At 36.1% G+C, this 20,039-nt stretch overlaps 1 protein-coding gene across 1 annotated transcript in view; it reads right to left on the bottom strand.

The window, feature by feature from the left end:
- Positions 1-20,039, bottom strand: part of TTN (titin) — a 241,520-nt gene that overhangs the window by 211,315 nt on the left and 10,166 nt on the right. Inside the window, exons 7-34 of the mRNA XM_032694032.1 lie at positions 19,389-19,674; positions 19,000-19,152; positions 18,404-18,523; positions 17,236-17,373; positions 16,287-16,424; positions 13,841-14,104; positions 13,608-13,727; positions 12,674-12,922; positions 12,331-12,396; positions 11,636-11,894; positions 10,994-11,054; positions 10,667-10,879; positions 9,776-9,918; positions 8,923-9,125; positions 8,576-8,806; positions 7,765-8,009; positions 6,830-7,053; positions 6,547-6,711; positions 6,276-6,444; positions 4,017-5,707; positions 3,640-3,921; positions 3,101-3,367; positions 2,675-2,947; positions 2,306-2,569; positions 1,946-2,206; positions 1,137-1,397; positions 497-760; positions 144-404 (exon numbers count right to left, since the gene is read on the bottom strand). Coding sequence (XP_032549923.1) covers positions 144-404; positions 497-760; positions 1,137-1,397; positions 1,946-2,206; positions 2,306-2,569; positions 2,675-2,947; positions 3,101-3,367; positions 3,640-3,921; positions 4,017-5,707; positions 6,276-6,444; positions 6,547-6,711; positions 6,830-7,053; positions 7,765-8,009; positions 8,576-8,806; positions 8,923-9,125; positions 9,776-9,918; positions 10,667-10,879; positions 10,994-11,054; positions 11,636-11,894; positions 12,331-12,396; positions 12,674-12,922; positions 13,608-13,727; positions 13,841-14,104; positions 16,287-16,424; positions 17,236-17,373; positions 18,404-18,523; positions 19,000-19,152; positions 19,389-19,674 — 7,271 coding nt within the window. The remainder of the gene's footprint in view (positions 1-143; positions 405-496; positions 761-1,136; positions 1,398-1,945; positions 2,207-2,305; positions 2,570-2,674; positions 2,948-3,100; positions 3,368-3,639; positions 3,922-4,016; positions 5,708-6,275; positions 6,445-6,546; positions 6,712-6,829; positions 7,054-7,764; positions 8,010-8,575; positions 8,807-8,922; positions 9,126-9,775; positions 9,919-10,666; positions 10,880-10,993; positions 11,055-11,635; positions 11,895-12,330; positions 12,397-12,673; positions 12,923-13,607; positions 13,728-13,840; positions 14,105-16,286; positions 16,425-17,235; positions 17,374-18,403; positions 18,524-18,999; positions 19,153-19,388; positions 19,675-20,039) is intronic.

Genomic DNA, 20,039 nt, shown 5'->3' with positions numbered 1-20,039 from the left:
AGGAAAAAGAAAAAAGAAAGAATTTTTTTAAAGTCAGCAAAAAAACCAAGGGTAACAGGCTCTGAAGTGTCAGATCAAGTTGTTCAATATGATTCGGTGTAACAATTCATATCGTTGCTTTCTTACAAACTTACAATACTTACTTTCCACAAACAGTTTTGCTTTGCACTCCATTTGCCCAACAAGAGCTGTGTATTCCCCAGCATCATCAGGAGATATGTTGTGCAGCATAAGTTTATGAACTTTCCTTTGAGAGATCATCTTGTATTTATCACTTTGTTTAAGCTCAATATTTTTGTGGAACCACCGGACTGGTATAGTATCATGGGATACACTCAGTTCAAATGAGACAACAGCATTTTCCAAAGCAGTCACATCCTTTGGCTTTTTGATGATCTTGACAGCTTGAGGAAAAAAGTTAGCAAGATTCAGCAGTGTATATGATGTGAATTTCAAACCACACATTACAGCAAATATTCAAATCACTTTGACTTACTTTCTACATGAAGTCTGGCATTTGCTCCTATTTTTCCAAGTTTAAAGCTATAAACAGACTCATCAGTCACCACACAGTGTTTGATTCTCAGTGTGTGAACAGTTCCTTTCACTGTAATTTCATATTTGTCATTTGATTCAAGTTCAACACCATTTTTAATCCATAGAGCTCCTTTCACATCAGGGTGGGTCAGTTCTACACTGAAAACTGCCTCCTGTGATTCTGTCACAGTCAGGTTCTTTAGTGTTTTCTTTATCTTAACAGCTAGGAAAATAAAGGAAAAAAAAAATCAAAACCCCACAAATAGACAGAACAGATCAAAATTAAAAACTATAGTAAATATAATAATCTTAATGAAATTGAATCATGATGTTTCATTTTATGCATTTATTGATTTATACAAGTTCCAGTAAAGTGGTGTGCTTGGAACTCAACAAGGGACCTTTACTTTTAGGATCCATGAGAGATGTTTGGTTTGAGATTCTTTATGTTTTGGGGTGTTGTTTTGTTGGTCTGCTTAGTTTTGGGTTTGTTTTATTTGATTTATTTTATTTTGCCTGATCCAAGACACAGTGAGTGATGCTGGACTGAGTCTTAAAGACATCTGAGTCTTAAAGACATCAGTTATAAAAATACTGACCTTCGACCTTCAGTTTGGCAGATGTCTTTGAGCTTGCTATTTCATAGCTATATTCACCCATATCATCCAGTTTTGTCACAGGGATAGTAAGCCTTCTCTTAACACCATCAGACTGAGCACGGTACTGATCTGTCATAGCTAATGGTCTACCATTTTGTAGCCACTGGCCTTCTGATTCAGGATTTGCCACCTCACATTCAAAAACAGCTGTCTGGGACTCAGCCACAGTCAGGTCACTGAGAGGCTTTGAAATGGCACCACCTGTTGGGAAGAAAAGGCACATGGTTTTGTCATGATGCTGTTCAGCTTTCCCCCACACAAAAATGAAAAGTAGATGCTGGAATTCTTTGCCCTAATTCTTTGCCTAGCATGTGCATAGACATTATGAACTCTGTGAAATATCAAGAATAGAGTATGACCTGAAAATTACTAAGAGATGTTTCTAATTCCATCCTAGTTATTCTCACTTATTATTTTTATTATCAGCACAGGTATGCTTAGCACTCAAGACAAAACCCCTCTGGTTACTTTAGTTACATCAAAAGCATACTACAGCATTCCTTACCATGGCTCTGATCTAGGAAAATATATTAGCATTTACTTAAAAGCTTTGAGAATTTAAATTATACCAACAAGAAAAGATAAGAGGAACGGCAAGGAGAATGTAAAAAAAAAAAAAGAAAGAAAAATAAATTAAAGGCAAAAAACCCAACAGAAACATAACAATTGCTACAAGTACAAAATACAGTATGCTGGGCATTTTTTTAAATCACAGTGAAATAAAAACCTTGGATTTTAACTCTACTAACCTGCTACTATAAGCTTCCCAGATGTTTTCTTCTCTCCAGCATAAAATACATATTCTCCTTCATCATCTTTCATCATCTTCACCACTGTCAACTTATGTATTTTGCCATGTGCTTCTATTTTATACTTAGGATCAGCCTTTATCTGTTGGCCTTTGAAATGCCAAATTACATCAATTCCTGAATGGGAAAGCTCTACCTCAAAGGATACATTCTGTGTTTCAGTGCAGGTGATGTCACGAAGACCTCTAATAATCTCAATTTCTATAAAAAGAATAAATTATAAATGTATTAGTTGTTTCCACGGTTTGGTATTTAAGGAAATTATTTCACAAAGAATTGTGCTTCTTAAAGGACACCTACGTTCAACTGTGACATTGCAACTTGTTTCAACTTTGCCAACCATTAGCTTATAATGTCCTTCGTCTGATGCATAGGTTCTGGTAAGCACTAGCCTCTGTTTATTGCCTTTGCATACAGCTTGTACACGGTCATCAGGCTTTATCTGATTATCATTTAGGTACCACTTGGAAGAAGACACATCAGGTGCTGAAACTTTGCATTCAAGGATAGCTTTTGTTCCTTCAACAACGTGAACATCTTTTAGAGGCACCACTATTTCCACACCTGTCAAGTCACAAAAATATTCATCATGAAAAAAATACGCCTTTAAAAATAATCCTAAAAGAGACAAAAATCAAGCACACCTTCAAAATCATGATAGCGACTTACTGTACACTGTGATCTGTCCAGTGGTTGACAGTTCAAGATCAGGAACACTGAAAGAGTAAGCTCCACTGTCTTCCTTTGTTGCATCTTCTATGAGCAACATATGTGACTGTTTATCCAACACAATGTGAATACGATCACTTGATTGAATTTCTTGGCCATCTTTCATCCAGACACCTTCTGCATTTTCTAGGGAGACTTTAACTTCAAGTTGCACAATATCTCCCTCACAGACTTTTTGATCAGTAAGTCCTTGAAGAATAACCATGGGACGAGCTGTGGAATTAAATGAAGTTAATGAATACTTATAAGAGGTAAGGAGAATATTGAATATCAAAGCATTATGGGATACAATAATATAGCTATAATACATACTATAATGTTGAAAATCTATAATATATAAACAATATAAGTATTAGAAATGCTTACGTTTCATCTTCAGTTTGCATTGAGTCCTTTTTCCATCAACAACAAAGCTATACTCTCCTTGATCATCTTTATTAACATCCTTAATAGTGAGGATTTGACGACCACGGCGGGATGCAATCACATATTTAAGATTAGAAGTGAGTTCAACATCGCCATGATACCATTTCCCCTCCACGTCTTCTGGGAAAACCTCACATTCAAGTTCACCTGACAAGGATTCTGGTACTTCAATATCCTCAAGTTCTTTGATAAACTCCACAACAGCACCTACAGGCAAAAGTAATTACATTTGTGAATAAGCTTGATGATATACTCCTGATGAAAACATTTCTTACTAAATGAGCCTAAGGAAATATATATATATATAGTGTAACCATTTTATATAAATATATATCCAAACCATCATTCTGGATTCTGAAAATATGAAAGCAGCTCAACATTTCATAGAGCATTGCACATCTGTTTAAATTGCTTTCTTTCTTTCTGAAGCTGATTTCACTTTAGCAGTATTGCATGGTACTGAGCTGCAAGCTTCTTACCTTCAACAGTAAGCTTTGCAGTAGTTTTTATGGATTCATCTTCTACCAGTACACAGCTGTAGTCATCAGCATCATTCATATCAATTGTTAGTACAGAAAGAAAGTGAGCCTTTCTGTCTGAGTGCATTCTGTACTTGTCTCCAGAGTGAATCTCAATTCCATCCTTAAACCATTTCACTTTGACAAAGGGTTCTGATGTCTCACATTCAAAAGTTGCCATGGAGTCCCTTGATTTAGCAACAACATCTTGTAACTTCTGGGTGAAGCTGATTAACTGCTTGGCTGCAAAATAATATGTAATGAATCAACAGTGCACTGGCCATATAGACTTAACACACTATAATGAGCAGTGGGATGAGTAAGAGAATTTAAATTACCTTGTACTAACAGGAAAGCATGGCTAGAAGTTTCACCAGCTATATTGATTGCTTTCACCATGATGCTGGCAGAATCATCAGAAGTCACATCTCTGATGACTAATTCACAAACATTATCTTCAGGCCAGTACCAATACACACGATCAGTCCTTTCAATCTGCACACCATTTTTGAACCACTGGCACTCAGGATCTGGTTTTCCCACCACTCTCACACGGAAGTGTGCATCTGTTCCCTGGGCTACAGTCTGGCTTTGAATTCGTTCAAGTATCTTGGGAGCCTCCATGCTTGGACTAAGCTCCACCTTCCCTGGTTTGATTGTTGGAATGGTGATTTTGCCTTCAGGAGGAAGTGCTTTCTTCTCTTCCTCTGGGATCTCTTTGGTCCAGTGAAGAAGTTCTTCTTTTGTCTTTTTTAGCATTTCTTCATATGATTCATCTTTTTTACGAGACTTAAGTTCCACAGCAGTGATGGCTTCATAGTAGCCCTCTTCTGTCCTACGCTTGAATTTACTACGCAGCTCTTCAGATTCCTCTGAAAGCTTCTCATGAGTGATTCTTTCAGCCCTTTTCAGCCTCACTACTTCTTTTGTTGTTGTTTCTGCAGGTTTGTCTACCTTCTGTACCTCAAAGAGAAGTTTCCCAGGTTCTGTCACTGCAGGTTCATGTTTGGGTTCAGGAGCACGACGAAGAACAGATCTGAAATCTTCCCTTTGCTGGATCTCAAGCTTCACCTTATGTTCAATAAAGCCTTCTGGATTCTCTGCAGTGACTCTCACCTCTCCTGTGTCATATGATTTGCAGTCCATAATATCCAGGTAGTAGATTCCATCGTAACGGAGTCTAAACCTTTTGCTTTTACGGATGAGCTGTCCATTGAGGTACCAGTTGACCTTGGGCATAGGATAGCCAGTCACACGACAGCGGAATCGTGCTGTTTCACCTTCCAAGACTCTTGCAGGTTCAGGAACCAAAACAATTTCTGGTTTTTGTTTTTCCTTTTGGTCCAGTGCAACTGCAGGTAGAGCACCCTCATGGGCCATTCTTTCTAACTCTTCAATTCGCTGCAGTCCCCTTTTGCCTTCTGGCAGCTGGGATTCTTCCACAAGGCTTTTCTCATCCTTCACAATCAGAGTAGCAGAGGTATGGTCTGTACCATATTTGTTAGTCGCCCTACAAGTAATCACTCCGCTGTCTCTGGAATAGGCTACTCCATAGTCCAGGCTACAGTACCCAAACTCATTGATCATGCGGAGTCTGTTAGCTGCTTCCAAGGGTTTGCCATCATGCAACCACTCCACCACCATGGTTGGGTCACCAATTGGTGTAAGCCTGCATTCAAAGTGGGCTGGTCCAAATTGTTTGAGCCTTAGAGATGTGAGCTTCTTCTTAAAAAATGGTTTCTGTTGCTTTTCCTTGTCATAGAGATCTCCTTCCTCCCATTGTTCTTGACCATAACGCAAATGGAGAGGCTCTAACTCTGGTGCTGCAATCTCCTTGGCTTTGTAAGTTCCTTTTGGAATTATTAATCTCCTTTCTGGTTCAGGTTCTGTATGTTCAACTTCAACATTTACTTTGCAGCGGGTAGTGTCCCGCCCAGCTTTATTGATAGCAGTAGCAGTATACCATGCAGCATCTTGCCTGGCAGTAGATTCAATTTTAAGGGCAGCTGCCCCTTTGGTTCCCTCAATCCTGAAATACAAAAAAAAAAAAAAAAATAAAAAAAAATTAACTGTTTTTCACTTCTTCATCATTCATTTTTGCCCTTCTTCCAAATTAGGTCAAAGCCTCCAAAGGCAAATCTCTGGAGGTAATAGAAATGTTGTTTATGTTTGTTCATGTTTATGAGGCACGTGCCTAAGAATCAAATAGATAAAGATAATAAAAAGCAGTGTTGAACTGAGTGGCAGTTTTGCCTGCAGAGGACTTCAAAACCATAGGCAGAGAAAGTTCCCTAAATCTCCGTTGTAAAAGCATTGGCTTTGCATAATACAACTATACAAATACACGAGCTGGAGAAAATGGAGTGAGTCCTACAAGCTATTTCATATCTCTAATCCTTGCTGCAATGTAAAAGTCCTTAGTGAATCCCTTCTTTGAAAGCAAGAGTATTCAGCACACTGTAGGAGGCATTTTGCAAGATGGTAATTATTAACTCCTTTACTTAAATAAAGTATTTTAAATAAAACAAAATGAAATTTCAATTGAAATAAAATTTAAATTTAAATAAAATAAATTCAAATGAAATAAAGATTCTTACTTTATTTTGGGATATTTGTGAGGCACAATGATGTCACTGTTCTTCAGCCATACAATGTCAGGATTAGGGTTACCAGTAGCTTTCACTGCCATCTCCAGTCTAGAGCCCTCCTTCACGCTGACATTCCTCAGCCTTTCCACAAAGTGTGGTCTGACTAGGTCTTCCTTAGCTGAAAGAGTGAGGGTAAGTTATCGCAAGAAGAAATGATGTGGCCATGGTTTTTAATAGGAAACACTCATCAGACTCCTACAAGAGTCTGTACAGTAGATACCTTCCACAGTCAGTGTCATTGAGACTGAAGCTTTGCCTGCCCTGTTCTGAGCAATTACAGCCCATTCTCCAGAGTCCTCAGGCATTGCAGGGACAATGATCAGTGACTGGGTGCCATCTTCTTTAATCACTATTTTATGGGTGTAGTCATTAATGACTTGTTGACCTGCAGATGCACATGAAAAAAAAACAGTTGCACTCAAAACAGTGTCTCAACAAGATGTAAAAGGCATGTTAAGATGGTTTTTTATGATTATTTGTTGATGAAAATGAGGTTGATATACCATTATGGAACCAGTATGTCTCTGGCATAGGTCTGCCAACAACTTTCAAGTCAAATCTTGCTGTCTGCCCCTGTGAACATTTAAATGATGTAGGTTTCAGCACAAAAACTGGTTTATACAGTCTCTCCAGTTGTCCTTCATCAGTTTCTTCTAATCTGCGGGCAGGAGAACGAGAAGGAGAACTGCGGGCAGGAGACCGGCTTGGGGAGCGTGGAGAAATAGACCTGGAAGTAAAAGATAACACAGATGTGTATGGCAATGTCATATAGAGGGGGGCTGACATGATAAACAGATTTTCACTTTTGCCTTTATTATAATTTATTTAAAAGAGTTTGGCCAACTTATCTTTGTGAGATATTTTGACAAATTATTTTTTATTTCCAGTCGATTTTCTTTAGATTTTTGAAAGGAATTTGTATAGCTAAATTGTATTAGGATATACCACAGCCAGGGAAATTTTGGGTATTGGATACTGCACAGATACGGATGTAATCCTGTGTACATTTGTGTGGAAGTGTGTATGTGTATGGAGACTGAACATGGCAACACTTGATTTTTTTGTCATAGAAATACAGCTATTTCAAGGGCAGGAAATAATAGCTGCACACTGCACTAAAACTCCAAGTGCAGAAAACTTTTTTTCCAAAATGTTATTACTTCAAGAAATAGATATGGTTATTGACATTGTAAATCTGATGCTGTGGTTGGATATGCATGTGAATGATAGTACTCTGGGAACTGCATTGCTCATTAAGAAGACAAATCACACAAAGAGTTGGCATGTAAAACAATATAAGTCATGAAAACAGCATTTAGAACTTTTCCAGAGGTATGCAAACTCCAATCACTTAAGCTGTTTAACTGCTGAATAATGAGTTTTTGCTGTCTATCACAGCAAATTGAAGTCTCATGAAATTATATTACTGTGTACCTACCTATATCTTTTCATAACTTCTGGTCCTGGCATATAACCTGGAGTTGCTGTTGGTGCAACTGGCTCAACATACAGTTTTGCTGAGCAAATCGCATTTCCTTTCATATTGCTGGCAAAGACAGTATAAATTCCTTCATCTTCAGGTAAAACAACAGGCAAATGCAGACTGGCACTGCCATCCTGCAGAACTTCCATGTGGTAGCGCTCTCCATGCCTTATGCGTTTACCATCTTTGTACCATGCAACCTGCATGGAAAGAAACAAAGGACTGCTATGTGAACTCTCCTAAAGAAAAAGATCCAGTAATGATCCATACATACAACATACTACAACTTCTAATTTTTCAGCTGATGCATCATCATAGCCCATGTATATGTGTTAAAACATTAACATTTTTACTTGCAATAGGTAAGAATAAAGTAACATGTTTACACAGTAGCCTGAAACATGAGTTTTGGAGCTAGGAACAGATATATAACCCATTTTGATGAAGAGCAAAGTGACCTAGACTGGACTGCTACTGTGTTCCCCACATGTCCAGGCTGCCACAGAGACACTCAGAAGCAGGACCAACTTAATTGGTAAACCTAATCCCACTCTGAACTGGCTAACCAACTTAACACTATTCTAGGAAGGGTGAAAGAAAAAATCAGTTTAATATCAATACAGAAGACTGGATTTCCTTTGAGAACTGCTGTTTTTTATGCAGAATGTAGAATGTCTGACAATGAGATGTTTTCCAAGGTATTTTTTCTAAGTATACCACCAGATGATTTTTAAAAAAAAATTTAAGTTACACAGATTTGGGGTACCTTTGGCAATGGATATCCAGATGTCTTGCAATGGAAAGTAACTCCTGTCCCTTCAAAGGTTCTGTAATTCTTTAATCTTAAATCAAATCCTGCTTGTACAGCTTCAGATTCAGGAATATCAACCATCATCTCCTCTCCATCTTCTTCGAGTAGTTCGTGTAAGGTAGTCTTAATAATTCTGAGTTCAATTTCCTTGATAAGTCTTTCTTCAAAAGAAGAAATGTGGAATTCCTATACAGAAAAACAAGACCATTAGTTCTCTGTGTCAGAAAATGACTTTGTAAATAAATTATTTGTATGGTATAACGTCAGCATACAAAATTACTAGTATGGAGTGCTGGACATACCTCATCTTCCACAAAAGTTCTGACCACCACTGTATCTTTTGCCATTTTCTTCCTAATTAGAGCTTGTTCTTTTTCATACTCTTTGTCAAAGTCACCATATGAAATAGGTGGGGCTACCTCAGCCACTTTAGGTTCCTGTACATATGCGGTCATCTGAGTTTGATACATCATTTCTTGTGATTTTATATAGGCTTCGTAATCAGCTAAGAATTGAGAACACATTAATTTTGGTAAGTTTTTTGTGGTTTTCTCTTGATGGAACAGCGAAAACAAATACAAACTTATTTTACTGGTTTTGGTGATTCAGGCAGACTTTCTTTCTAACTGTTTAGCTAATAAATACAAATTGCAAAACAAGGCAAAGAGTGATGTAATCATATGAGCTTTATAAATAGGTAAAAGTTTTACTGTGCTATTCAGATGTTCTAGTTCTCAAAGTGGACACACCTGTAGAGATGATTTTACTATTTCTTCACCATTATTCTGTCTTCTGCTAACTTCATACATTTTTACAGGGCAACTAAAATAATATCAGCAACTTTCCCTCTAAGAGAACAACGTATTACTGAATTAACCTTCTTTCCCCACATCACATTCTCAATATCTTATGTAGGCTGTTATGTTTGTCAACAGAAGAGTTCCAGTAGCTACAGATTCTAGCAAAGAATAGTCCTTTAAGAACCTGATGCCAGATACTTGGTCTTGTAGAAACAGAACCACCAGGTCTCCCTTTATGTTTCTTGAGTTGAATAAACTAAGCTGCCAAGATTTTGCAACACATCTGAAAATCTTTTTCCAATTTTAAAGTTAGGTTTAAGAAGTACTTTTCCCATTTCCTTAATCTACAGTGTACCTTCTTCTAGTAAGGAGACCGTTGCAGAAGTTTCTCCATGAGTATTACGAACAACAATAGTGTATTCTCCGGCATCGTCGGCAAAAGTCATGGAAATTTCAAGTTTGCATTCCCCGGTTTCTCTTTTGTGACTCACTTTGTATCTATAGAAAACATAAAAGTAAAAAATCTCTATAATTCTGATGAACAGACATTTTAGTGAATTTGCTTTTAGTTATACAGTTAATGAGAATCGCTCCTAACTTGTACAAGACTCAAAAAGATAAAGTTTTGCAGACAGTTCGCACTCAATGAATTTGCAGGACCATGTAGGAAAAATAACCATACTGAAACTGGAGTACTGGTCTACTTTTACTTTTTTGTCACTAAACAAACAGGACCCAAACACCAGTACTGAAATATCAGAGGTCTAGTTATCAGAGAAAATATAATGGTATATGCTGTGTGCACACAGTTTATCCTAATATGGGTCATTATAGCATGATTATTTCAAGAATGTTACAAATGTAAATTTTTTCTCAGCTAGAAAGTGTGTTGCTTTCCATGGACAAAATTTGCATAGACAGAATGCAAACACTGAAGAGGCAGAATAAAACAAATGCAAAACTTTTTTCTGATTTGTTTATAAGGATATGTAGTATCTCTCATTTTATGGTCTTTTGAATTTTTTAATATTTTAAATATTTTAAACATTTTAAAATTTAGTGGCTTTCTGAAGTCACACATTAAGACACCATGCTTTAATATTTCCATTTAAAAAACCAAAATTTCACAAAAATCAATGATGTTATTTGGTTCAGCATCAGTAAGGAAATCAAAATTACTATACCGTCAATTAAATATTCTTAAAAATTATGTTTAAGCAGTTTTTGTGCATTGTATTCGAAGTACCTGTAGCCAGTCGTTAGAGGAACTCCACCTTTTTTCCAGTAGACATGTGGCTTTGGGTTGCCCCCTACTTGGCATTCAAATATAATGCTCCCACCTTCAATTAATTTATGCACCATGGGTTTTCTTATGAAGAAAGGAGGTATGGGTTCTCCCGATACTTCCTCTGCTGCAGCAGAGACATCTTCCATTACAATGTCCTTTGTCTCCACATAGCTGAAATAAGATTTCGGGGCAGGTAAGTGAGCTGATGTCTGAAGTTCTCATAAACAGAGTGCAAAAAATCTAATGACTGCAGTAGGAGCAGTCTGTTTAGGACAGGAACTTTACCGTTTCTCTTCTCTAACAGCCTTCTCAGAAATGGTTTCTCGAGTCTCAATTTCTTCAGTAACTGCAAGGCAAATATGATATAGTGGATTTTAAAATACTTTAATAAGCCTTAAGCAGTGAGTTTAGTTGATACAAAAAGAGTAAATAGATGTTCGCCTTAGAGGGCTAGGTACTTCCACTGAGGAAGCAGGTTAAGAGTCCCCATCTGCCCATAATTGGCCTTTCCCTCATATTCTTACAGTCCTTCTACCTAATAAATAGCTCTGAAATACAACTCAGGGCATATGTTCTACTTTGGAACTGACAAAATGTCTGTGATACATTACAATTAATATACAGTTAAAAAAATTATTAACTTCTTACAGTGACAAAAGAACCTGTCCTCGAGTTGCACCAAGGGAGGTTTAGTTTCAATATTAGGAAACCCTTCACTGAAAGGCGTTGGAACTGGCTACTCAGGGGTCACCTGGGTCTGACTTTTAAATGCCACCTCCACCCTGGAGGTATTTAAAGATGTGTTCTGTGGCACTTAGGGACATGGTTTAGTGTTGGACTTGGCAGTTCTGGGTCAATAGTTGGGTTCAATGATCTTAAGGGTCTTTTTCAACCTAAACAATTCCATGATTCTATAAATATACTTACCTTTCACATGTAAGTGGCAAGATGTGCTGACGCTCCCAGCCTTATTGGTAGCAGTGCAGGTAAATCTACCACTGTCCTCTGCAAAGGCTTCACGAATTACAAGGCGAGCAAGTCCTGCTTGAAAAGTGATCTGGAAGTCCATTGAGCTCTCAATCTTGTAGTCTTCTCTGTACCATGTCACCGTAGGCTGAGGATGACCAGATATATGGCATTCCAGAGTGACAGACTCACCTTCAGTCACAGTCTTATTTTTGAGGCCCTGTATGACAAAGAATAGGTATCACAGTCAGTATATATTTTACTACTAAACAGACATTTAAGTAAGTAAAACCTATTTGAATGGAAAATTTAATATCTACTTCAGAATAGTGTTCTGTTCAGCAGTGTATCCAAGAAAAAAAAAAAGGCATTTTCCAAAGGGAAGTATTTGAAACTGGATTTTAGGATCTCTGAACATTACTGTTGTTAATAAAATGAAATGGTAGGTTGACGTTTGTGCAGATAGGTCAACCTCCTTAACAGACATCCAGAAGAGTTTGTGTCAGAGATAAATTATATGACTCAGTAAATCTAATATAGAGTTAAAAAGATTAAATAAAGCCAACTTTCAATGGTTAGGTTTTCAGAGATGAAAATTAGATTAAAAAGGGTGAAAATGTGTTGTAACGCCCCTATTCTACACACAAATTACTTACTGAGACTAAGGTGGGTGGAGTAGCAGGGATTTCTGCAGGCACTGGAACTCTGGCAGTTTCTGTCACCTAGGTTGTTTAAAGGATAATTAATAAACACCTAACAAACTCAAAGGCATAAACAGTATAAATTAAATAAGAAAATAAATCAGATAATGTAAATTCTTTGCTTGTCATTGGTAAATATTAGATCCTTAGAAAGATTTGTGTATAACAAAAAGATAAAAGACAGCAGAATGTTTTAAAAGTGGAAAATTGCAGTAAGAAAACAACAAAAAAGTGAAGTTATTCTATATTTTTAAGATGAAATTTAGTCAGAGTGGTAGAAATTCTCTTAATAACATACCTTTGCTTCACCTTCTTTCTGGAACACCAGGTGTTCTTCCCGCACTACTTCACTTTTAATGCTTGTCTCTTTTTTAGTTTCAACACCCTCTCCAAAGGGAAACTGTGGAGGGGCAACTGGCTCTGCTTTTATCCTGACTTCATGTGGCTTCAGCTGAGGTGGCTTCACAGGCTTGGTGATCTTTTGCACAGCAGAAGTAGCCGATAACTCTTTTTCTAGAGTAGCCATGGCAGATCCAGCTATTGAAACCTAAGGAACGGAAGAGAAAAAGTTTCAGCTTTGTTGTTGTTTTATTTTCAAAGGAGAGAGTATATTTCTTTAATAGTGTTTAGTTATGTTTTAGGAAAAAATAATTTTTAAAATTCAGGTGAAGAGAGAAAGTATGCTTGAATGACAAAATTAATTACCTGGGAAATTCTAATACTATTTGAAGGATTCAAACAGAATAGTGGAAAGAATAACATTAAAAAATAGATGGTGTCGTATTATGCAGTCTGGATTTTTTCTATTTTAAAAGATAGCTTAGTACATATTAATCTGCAAGGAAGAAAAAAGCACTCTTTCCAGTCTTCTAGTGAACTGATGCACATAATAAGATTGAAGAGGGACACTTCTCCTCTTTGAAAACATAATTTGCACGACAAATATCTACAATTTCACTATTTGACAGGAAGTACTGAAGCTGCATTCTCAAACAGATTATAAAATTGGTTAAATAACTAAAGATTATAAATCGCACTTTAGCAATTCATCTGTCTGTTTACAGCAGTGTTCTTCATTAGTCAAACAAGCTTACAAAAATAACTGCAGAGAACATACAACTCTTCTTGGGAAAGCATCACACTAGAGTGGGAGGAAAAGCCAAATGAAATAGGTCACCTACTGGGTATTGAAAATGAGCATGCTGGTCTTCCTGGATACAGCTTTAACTTACCTCATATGTATGATCTGGTTTAGGAACAGCAACTTTGGCAACCGTGAAATGAGGACTTGCTGTGCGGGGTCGTGGCTGTTCAACGTGAAATATTTTCTCAGTTTCTGTTGCTCTTTTTATCTACACAAAGCAATGAAAAAAGTTTTTGAAAATGTGATGCTGTTCTCCAAACTGAAACAGATTTCACTGGGACATGGTTTCTGGAAAAGAATATGATGTAAACTGAGTCTAACCTCTTTTGATATATGAACTTCTTGCTTTTCAGCAGCTGAGATATGTTTCTCAGGAGGAACGTAGACAGTTTTAACTTCTTTAGTGACAACGTGACGTTCTGCTGGGGCCTCAGAAACATGGTCCTCTTTATAGCCATACTCCAAAGTTTTCTGCTTTACATAAGCTTCTTCTGCTTGTTCTGGTTGCCAGGGTGATCGAACGCGTGCCTGATCAACTGCTGCAACGACTGTAGCTACAGCTTCAGCCTTTTTTCCAGCTTCAGTCTATAGATAACATCGGCAGAATTCATACAAATATTCATCATTATTTTGAAAACTAGTATACATGACAAATAGTTTAAATGTTCAGTCTATTCCAGACAAGGAGAGAGTGTAGTTATGCAAAAGTAATGATGCAAACCTCAAAAGTATACACCTGTAAATACACTTCAGAATCAGTAGATTCAAATACGTATTTTTTCTCTAAGTGCTATCTCTGCACATTCAGAATATATCTATGCTTCTCTGTTTATACATATCAATATTTGTCTGAAAGCTCATTTTTAAACTTTATAGTCATATTTTTGGCCACTTGTATAAGAGTATGCAGGTATGTAAATGTGCACATAGTTTTAAAGTATGCTCATCAGCTCCATATAACTGTTAGGTATAAGGAATGTAAGGAATGTGTCCAGCATATGATGTAAATGTATTTACTAAGAAATATACCTATAAAATTTTTTTCACAGGGATATTTGTTAATTCAGTCCTAATCTATTTTAAAGGATTTTACAAAAGAAGGGAGACTGAGATTTCTGATAATTTGGAAATAATGCATTTGTATCAGGACTTCTATTTGTTTCTAATAACTGATAAATATTGTCAGCTTCTATGTTATCAGGGTCCAAACTTCTGTCCCGTCAGCCAATAGTACATAATAGGATGACTACTAGTATTTTTTACCATTATTGTCATAAATGATCTGGATATAGCAACAGAACATATGAAATGTATGCCTTGTAAATGGGAAAAAACCTAATAGATCATTTCATGCTTATTTTGAAATTGTTATCAACTTAAACTAAAATAACTTAACTGAGGCCAAAATGTGATTGTTTACAGAGATTGTGTTTTCTTATTAAAGTAGTATTTAGGTAACAAGGACCTCTTATTCAGTATCATTGCCAATTTTAAAATAATTGCTTATACTGACTTGAATTTGGCCCTAAATTTACATCATCTAACAAGCAATTGAAATTCCTTAGCAGTTTGACTCCTCTGAGTGCATTTTATATGCTATGTTCATTTACTTATATTTTATAAAACTATTTTATGAATGTACTACAGTGAAGATACATAGATTTTAAATAAAAGCTGTTGGTAACTATGCTGTTCTCCCACATATGAAAGTTCCCGGCTTTACTGTAACAGAAGACTTTTCTACTTTGACAGTCCTACTGGAACAAAGAAGTATCAACAAGTGCCTGATTGTCAGAACCAATAAATTGGGCGGACCTGAATGGACATTAAAGTTTGTATTGTACAAAGAACAATTCAAATCTTAATAGAGGTTTTTTTTTTTATCTGACAACCATAAAGTTACAAGGAATCATCTTGTAGAAATAAGAATTGCAGAGTCAGAAATTTGAACAAGTAAACATTACTCGAACGTCGTTGATAGGGGGGAGGCTGTCACAGAGAAATCTGGTTGTAGCCTTAAAGGTGACATTTCCTAACAGGGTGGAATATAAATGTCTTGATCACTAGAAACATTGACAATCATTACACTTAATAGGTATGTTATCAGGCATTAGTTTGAGAGCATTCTGTTGTACCAAAACAGCTCTTAAGAGTGAGGTTTGCAGATAAACCGAATTGTAACAGTGCATTGGTTGTAATTTCTTGCCAGTTCTAGACATTGTGACTAGTGCTTTGGTTTTATCAGTGGCAATTCTTTTTGGAACTACAGGAGTTTTCTTAGCTTCCTTTTTAATCTAGTTTTTATAGCAGACAAAAAAGTTTCATTTACATATGATCTTGAAAGATATTTGAACAATGAGAAAACATTTTAGAATGGTAACAGGGAAGGAGAATTAAGTGGTTAGATCCTTGTGCATTGCACACATCTCTGTATTATATGTGTACTGGTAAGTATTGTTACACCTTGGCACTTATTTAAATAAAAGTAATTATTTAAAAAAAAAGTTAAAATGCATTTCAGGAATCAGTCAGTCCATTCCAAAAGTCAGTCAGAAAATAATTATGAGCATCCTATTAAGGAAAACAGAAGAGGAAGATAGAGGTGAAATAATTTAGTCTAATTAGCAATAGGTCTAAAAGTTTGTCAGTGGAATAATCATAAAAAAAAATGAGCTCAAAAAGTATAGTTAGTATTTTTTGAGGAAAACATGAGGTTTGTAAAGAAGAAAGGATAAAAACCAGTTATGGTTATAATAGTGCTATTCACCTTTTCATGTGTTATGGTGATTTGTTCTTGTTTGGAAGCAATTCTTTCTTTACTTTTCGATATTGTGACCGGTGGTCTAGGTTTATCAGTGGTAATTACTACCTTAGGTACAGAAGGTTTCATATCTTCCTTTCTTATCTATTTTTTATGGTAAAGAAAAATAATAGTAATCAATTATGCCTGTTGTCAAAATTACACACCTTTTTGGGAATGCAGGATAAGGTTACAGAATGTATATGAATAAGATATAAACATCACTTCAGAATTGGAATAATTCCTTTATAACCAAGTTATAGCCCATCTTATATGCTTGCTGAGAGAAGAGCATTCAAAGCCATTAACATAGTGCATTCATCTGCACTGTGAATTAGAGAAGAATCTTCCCACTTCCTAGTTAATTGTGATGTATCATTGCTATGTTTTATAGAAAATGTTTAAATAAAAATTATTATTACTGACTTAACATTTATTCCCATTAGTAGATAGAACTATTTCATCAGTTACTCCAGCAAACAGTGGTTCCACAATATGGTCTAACAGATGCATTCAGTCCTCACACAAATATGAACTTCATTAAATCAAACTCCACTAAACATCATGTCATGAAAGATAACCTTTACAATTTATATTCAGAAATCTACCTTCAGAGAAAAAAGAAGTCATTAAGCATCAGTTGAAAATCTGTGTACCCTGGCAATAAAAGCCATAATGCCCAAAGGATCAGAAGGGCAGCTGCACTCGTCTGTAGACAGAGCTGCTATGAGGTCAGTGGAACTGACCTGCAGTTCTGGCCTTATCTCTGGAATAACTTGCTTTATAAAGTTTTTATTTTGTAACCTTCTTTTCATAAAGAAGGACAGCAAAGTTACATAGCACATGTGATGAAGAATGATGTTTTATAAACTTATTAGAGTATCTCAATGAACTAAAGATTGTAACATTTATTTACCTTTTCATGAGCTACGTGCACCTGCTCATGTGTGGTAGATATTTCTTCTCTAGCTCTTGATATTCTTTCTTGTTCTCTGGCTCTGTCTGTGGCAATTATTACTGTGGGTACTGGAGTTTTCTCTGGTTCTTTTCTCACCTGGACATTTACAAATAAGGAAGTTTAAATGATATATTATTTTAAAATATAAGGTATGTGATTTTCAATGCATTTGGAAAAAAGGATAGAAAAAAAGGGAGGAAGAATTTCAAACTCTGTATTTTGAAATCATCTGGTCTGAAGACAACAACAACAACATAAACAGACTTTGTATAAAAGATTTAACATAAAAATAATAAAACATTCCACAAATGCTTGCTTTGATATTGAAAGCAGTAATAAAAATTTAAAAAAATGGCTCAGAGAAAAACTGTCCTGCATTATCATCAGTTTGAGAAAGTGTAGGATATTAAACCCAAGTTTTAGGTAACTTTCACTTTGACAAGAATTCAGATGCCAAATTTAGGTGTAATGCCCAGGTGAATTTCTGTTTCTCAGTGCTTTAAAGATAGGTTACACTTTCTTCCTTACACATTTCAACTACATTGCAAATGTAATCTTCTCTATAAAAGCCAGTCTTCCATTAAATCATATTTGTCTGATAAAATACATGCTAAAATAATCTGAATTCAAATCATTCATCGGTATTTTCAAATTTGATTTTAATGCAGAATGAGTTTTTCCTCCTTTTTCTGACCCACTGTGCTGCCAACAAACAAAGCAGGCTACAAATGGCAAGCTTTGAGACAAAATCAGAAAAAAAAAAAAGTGTAACCAAATTTCAGAACTATTTCCTACATGTCAATTCTTTAAGTGATTATGAATACTATCTAGTAAATTACTGTACAATATATGAAAAAGAGAGTTTTTCTAAATTAATGTTTTGCAAGTTTATCTATCACATTCTTAGGTATTAATAGTGGAAGTGAAATAAAAAAGGAAAGACAGTTATCATCAAGGAGAGACAGGAAAATAATAGCAATACAAACTGGGAGAGTGAACATATATAAAAGAGAAAAATAGCATAATGGTATATCAGTTGTCTTGTTCATAGGCTTATCTTGTGTATGAGATATTAGATTTTTGAACAAGGTAGGGTATAACAATCACTGGTAACATCCGTATTCACCTTTTCATGAGAGATGTGCCTTTGTTCTTGTGAAGTGACAATTCCTTCTCTAGTTCTTGATATCATTGTTTGTTTTGTGGATTTATCACTGGTAACTACTACCGTTGCCTCCTTTTTCATCTGAATTTTTATAGCAACAAACAAAAAACCCAAGCCTTAAAATTCACTTTAACAAATTGACCATCAAAATAAGAGGAGAAGGAAAAATAGAGAGGAATGCAAGTGAAGGAAAAATACTAAGGGAGGATTATTTTATTCCTAGGGGGAAATTATAAATGAGATATTAGAGAAAAAACTTCATCATTGTAAGAATAATGTTAGCAATGAAAAGGGAGAATACAGGGTCACTTTCACAGAAGGAATTCTTAACCTTAAAAACAGTTTAAGAATAATTAGTTCAATCCTGCTATGATGGAATGCAATGGATAAGTGAACCACGAGCATTCGTTTACATCTAGCTTCTCTATATGAGTATACATGCTTTTGCAGTGCACTGGGTAATATCTGGTTAATTCCTCACAGTCAGTCATGCCTTGTTTGCATGTTGGATGAAGGGATAAAAGAGAAATCAGAGAATGTCTGTGCTCTATTTCTACCTGCTCCTGAACAGGTTGAACGTGGACTGCAGCCATTGCTGTCCTTTTAGCAGTTTGCTCTACAACACTTGGAGCTGGTTCTCTCACCATGGCTTGATCCACAGCAGCAACAACCGTAGCAACAGCTGCTGTTTTTTCACTGTCCTTTCTCACCTATATTAGTCACATCAAAAAACATTTTCTCATGTTTTGCATACATTCAGAAGAAGCACAAAACAAGTACAGAGACACATGTGGCAAAGAAGCATTTCTGTATTTGCAGCAGAACTCAACAGCAGATACACAGGTTTTTACACACAGCCTCTCAGATGCCATTTAGCAGAACTATTCAGCAGTAGTGAGACCCCACATAAAGCAAACCCAATGTTTTTTCCAGTAATAGACTTTACCTCTCTAGCACCAGTCACCACCTCGCCAGCAGTAGCACCAGTAACGGTAACTTGTTCTTGGACCCCATATGTCCCCTCCCATCTCTCTTCAGTTATTTGGGTAGTGCTTGTAGATACTCTTGTTTCCTTCATCTGGGCTTCCATGGTTGCAGCATATCCTTCCTGCTTCCAAGGAGGAAGGACTTCAGCCCCAACTGTTGTCACTACATATGGTTTACGAATTGGAGATGGAGATTTCACTGGTCTGATAGGGGAGGTGGAGATTCTTCCAGCAGGAGAAACCGACCTATTGAAAAAAAACAGAGTATTGATGTAATTAATCCAGTGTCATACAATGACAACTGTATAAAAGACTTCTGCCTGAACTTGATTTCACTCCATAATTAGGGTACTTTCAGTAATACGTAGTTTGATTTTAAAAATTTTTTGAGGTGTTTGACTTGTAAATTACACTAATCTATGTGCCTAACAATATGCCTAATATGTGTGGTTTTGTCATACTCATAACTGTAATGTGTCTTTGTAATATCCTAGTTTCCAGAAAGAAATAAAAGCAAGTGGTAAAGGAAATTTCACTCAAGCACATATATTTAAAATATAAAAATTCATCATGACTTTCCATTTGCTCTATCCTAATTCTCCTAATAGGAA

Source organism: Chiroxiphia lanceolata, chromosome 7 (genome assembly GCF_009829145.1).
Source record: "Chiroxiphia lanceolata isolate bChiLan1 chromosome 7, bChiLan1.pri, whole genome shotgun sequence".
NCBI lineage: Eukaryota > Metazoa > Chordata > Aves > Passeriformes > Pipridae > Chiroxiphia > Chiroxiphia lanceolata.
The sequence above is the reverse complement of the archived record's forward strand: the minus strand, read 5'-3'. Positions and strand labels throughout refer to the sequence as shown.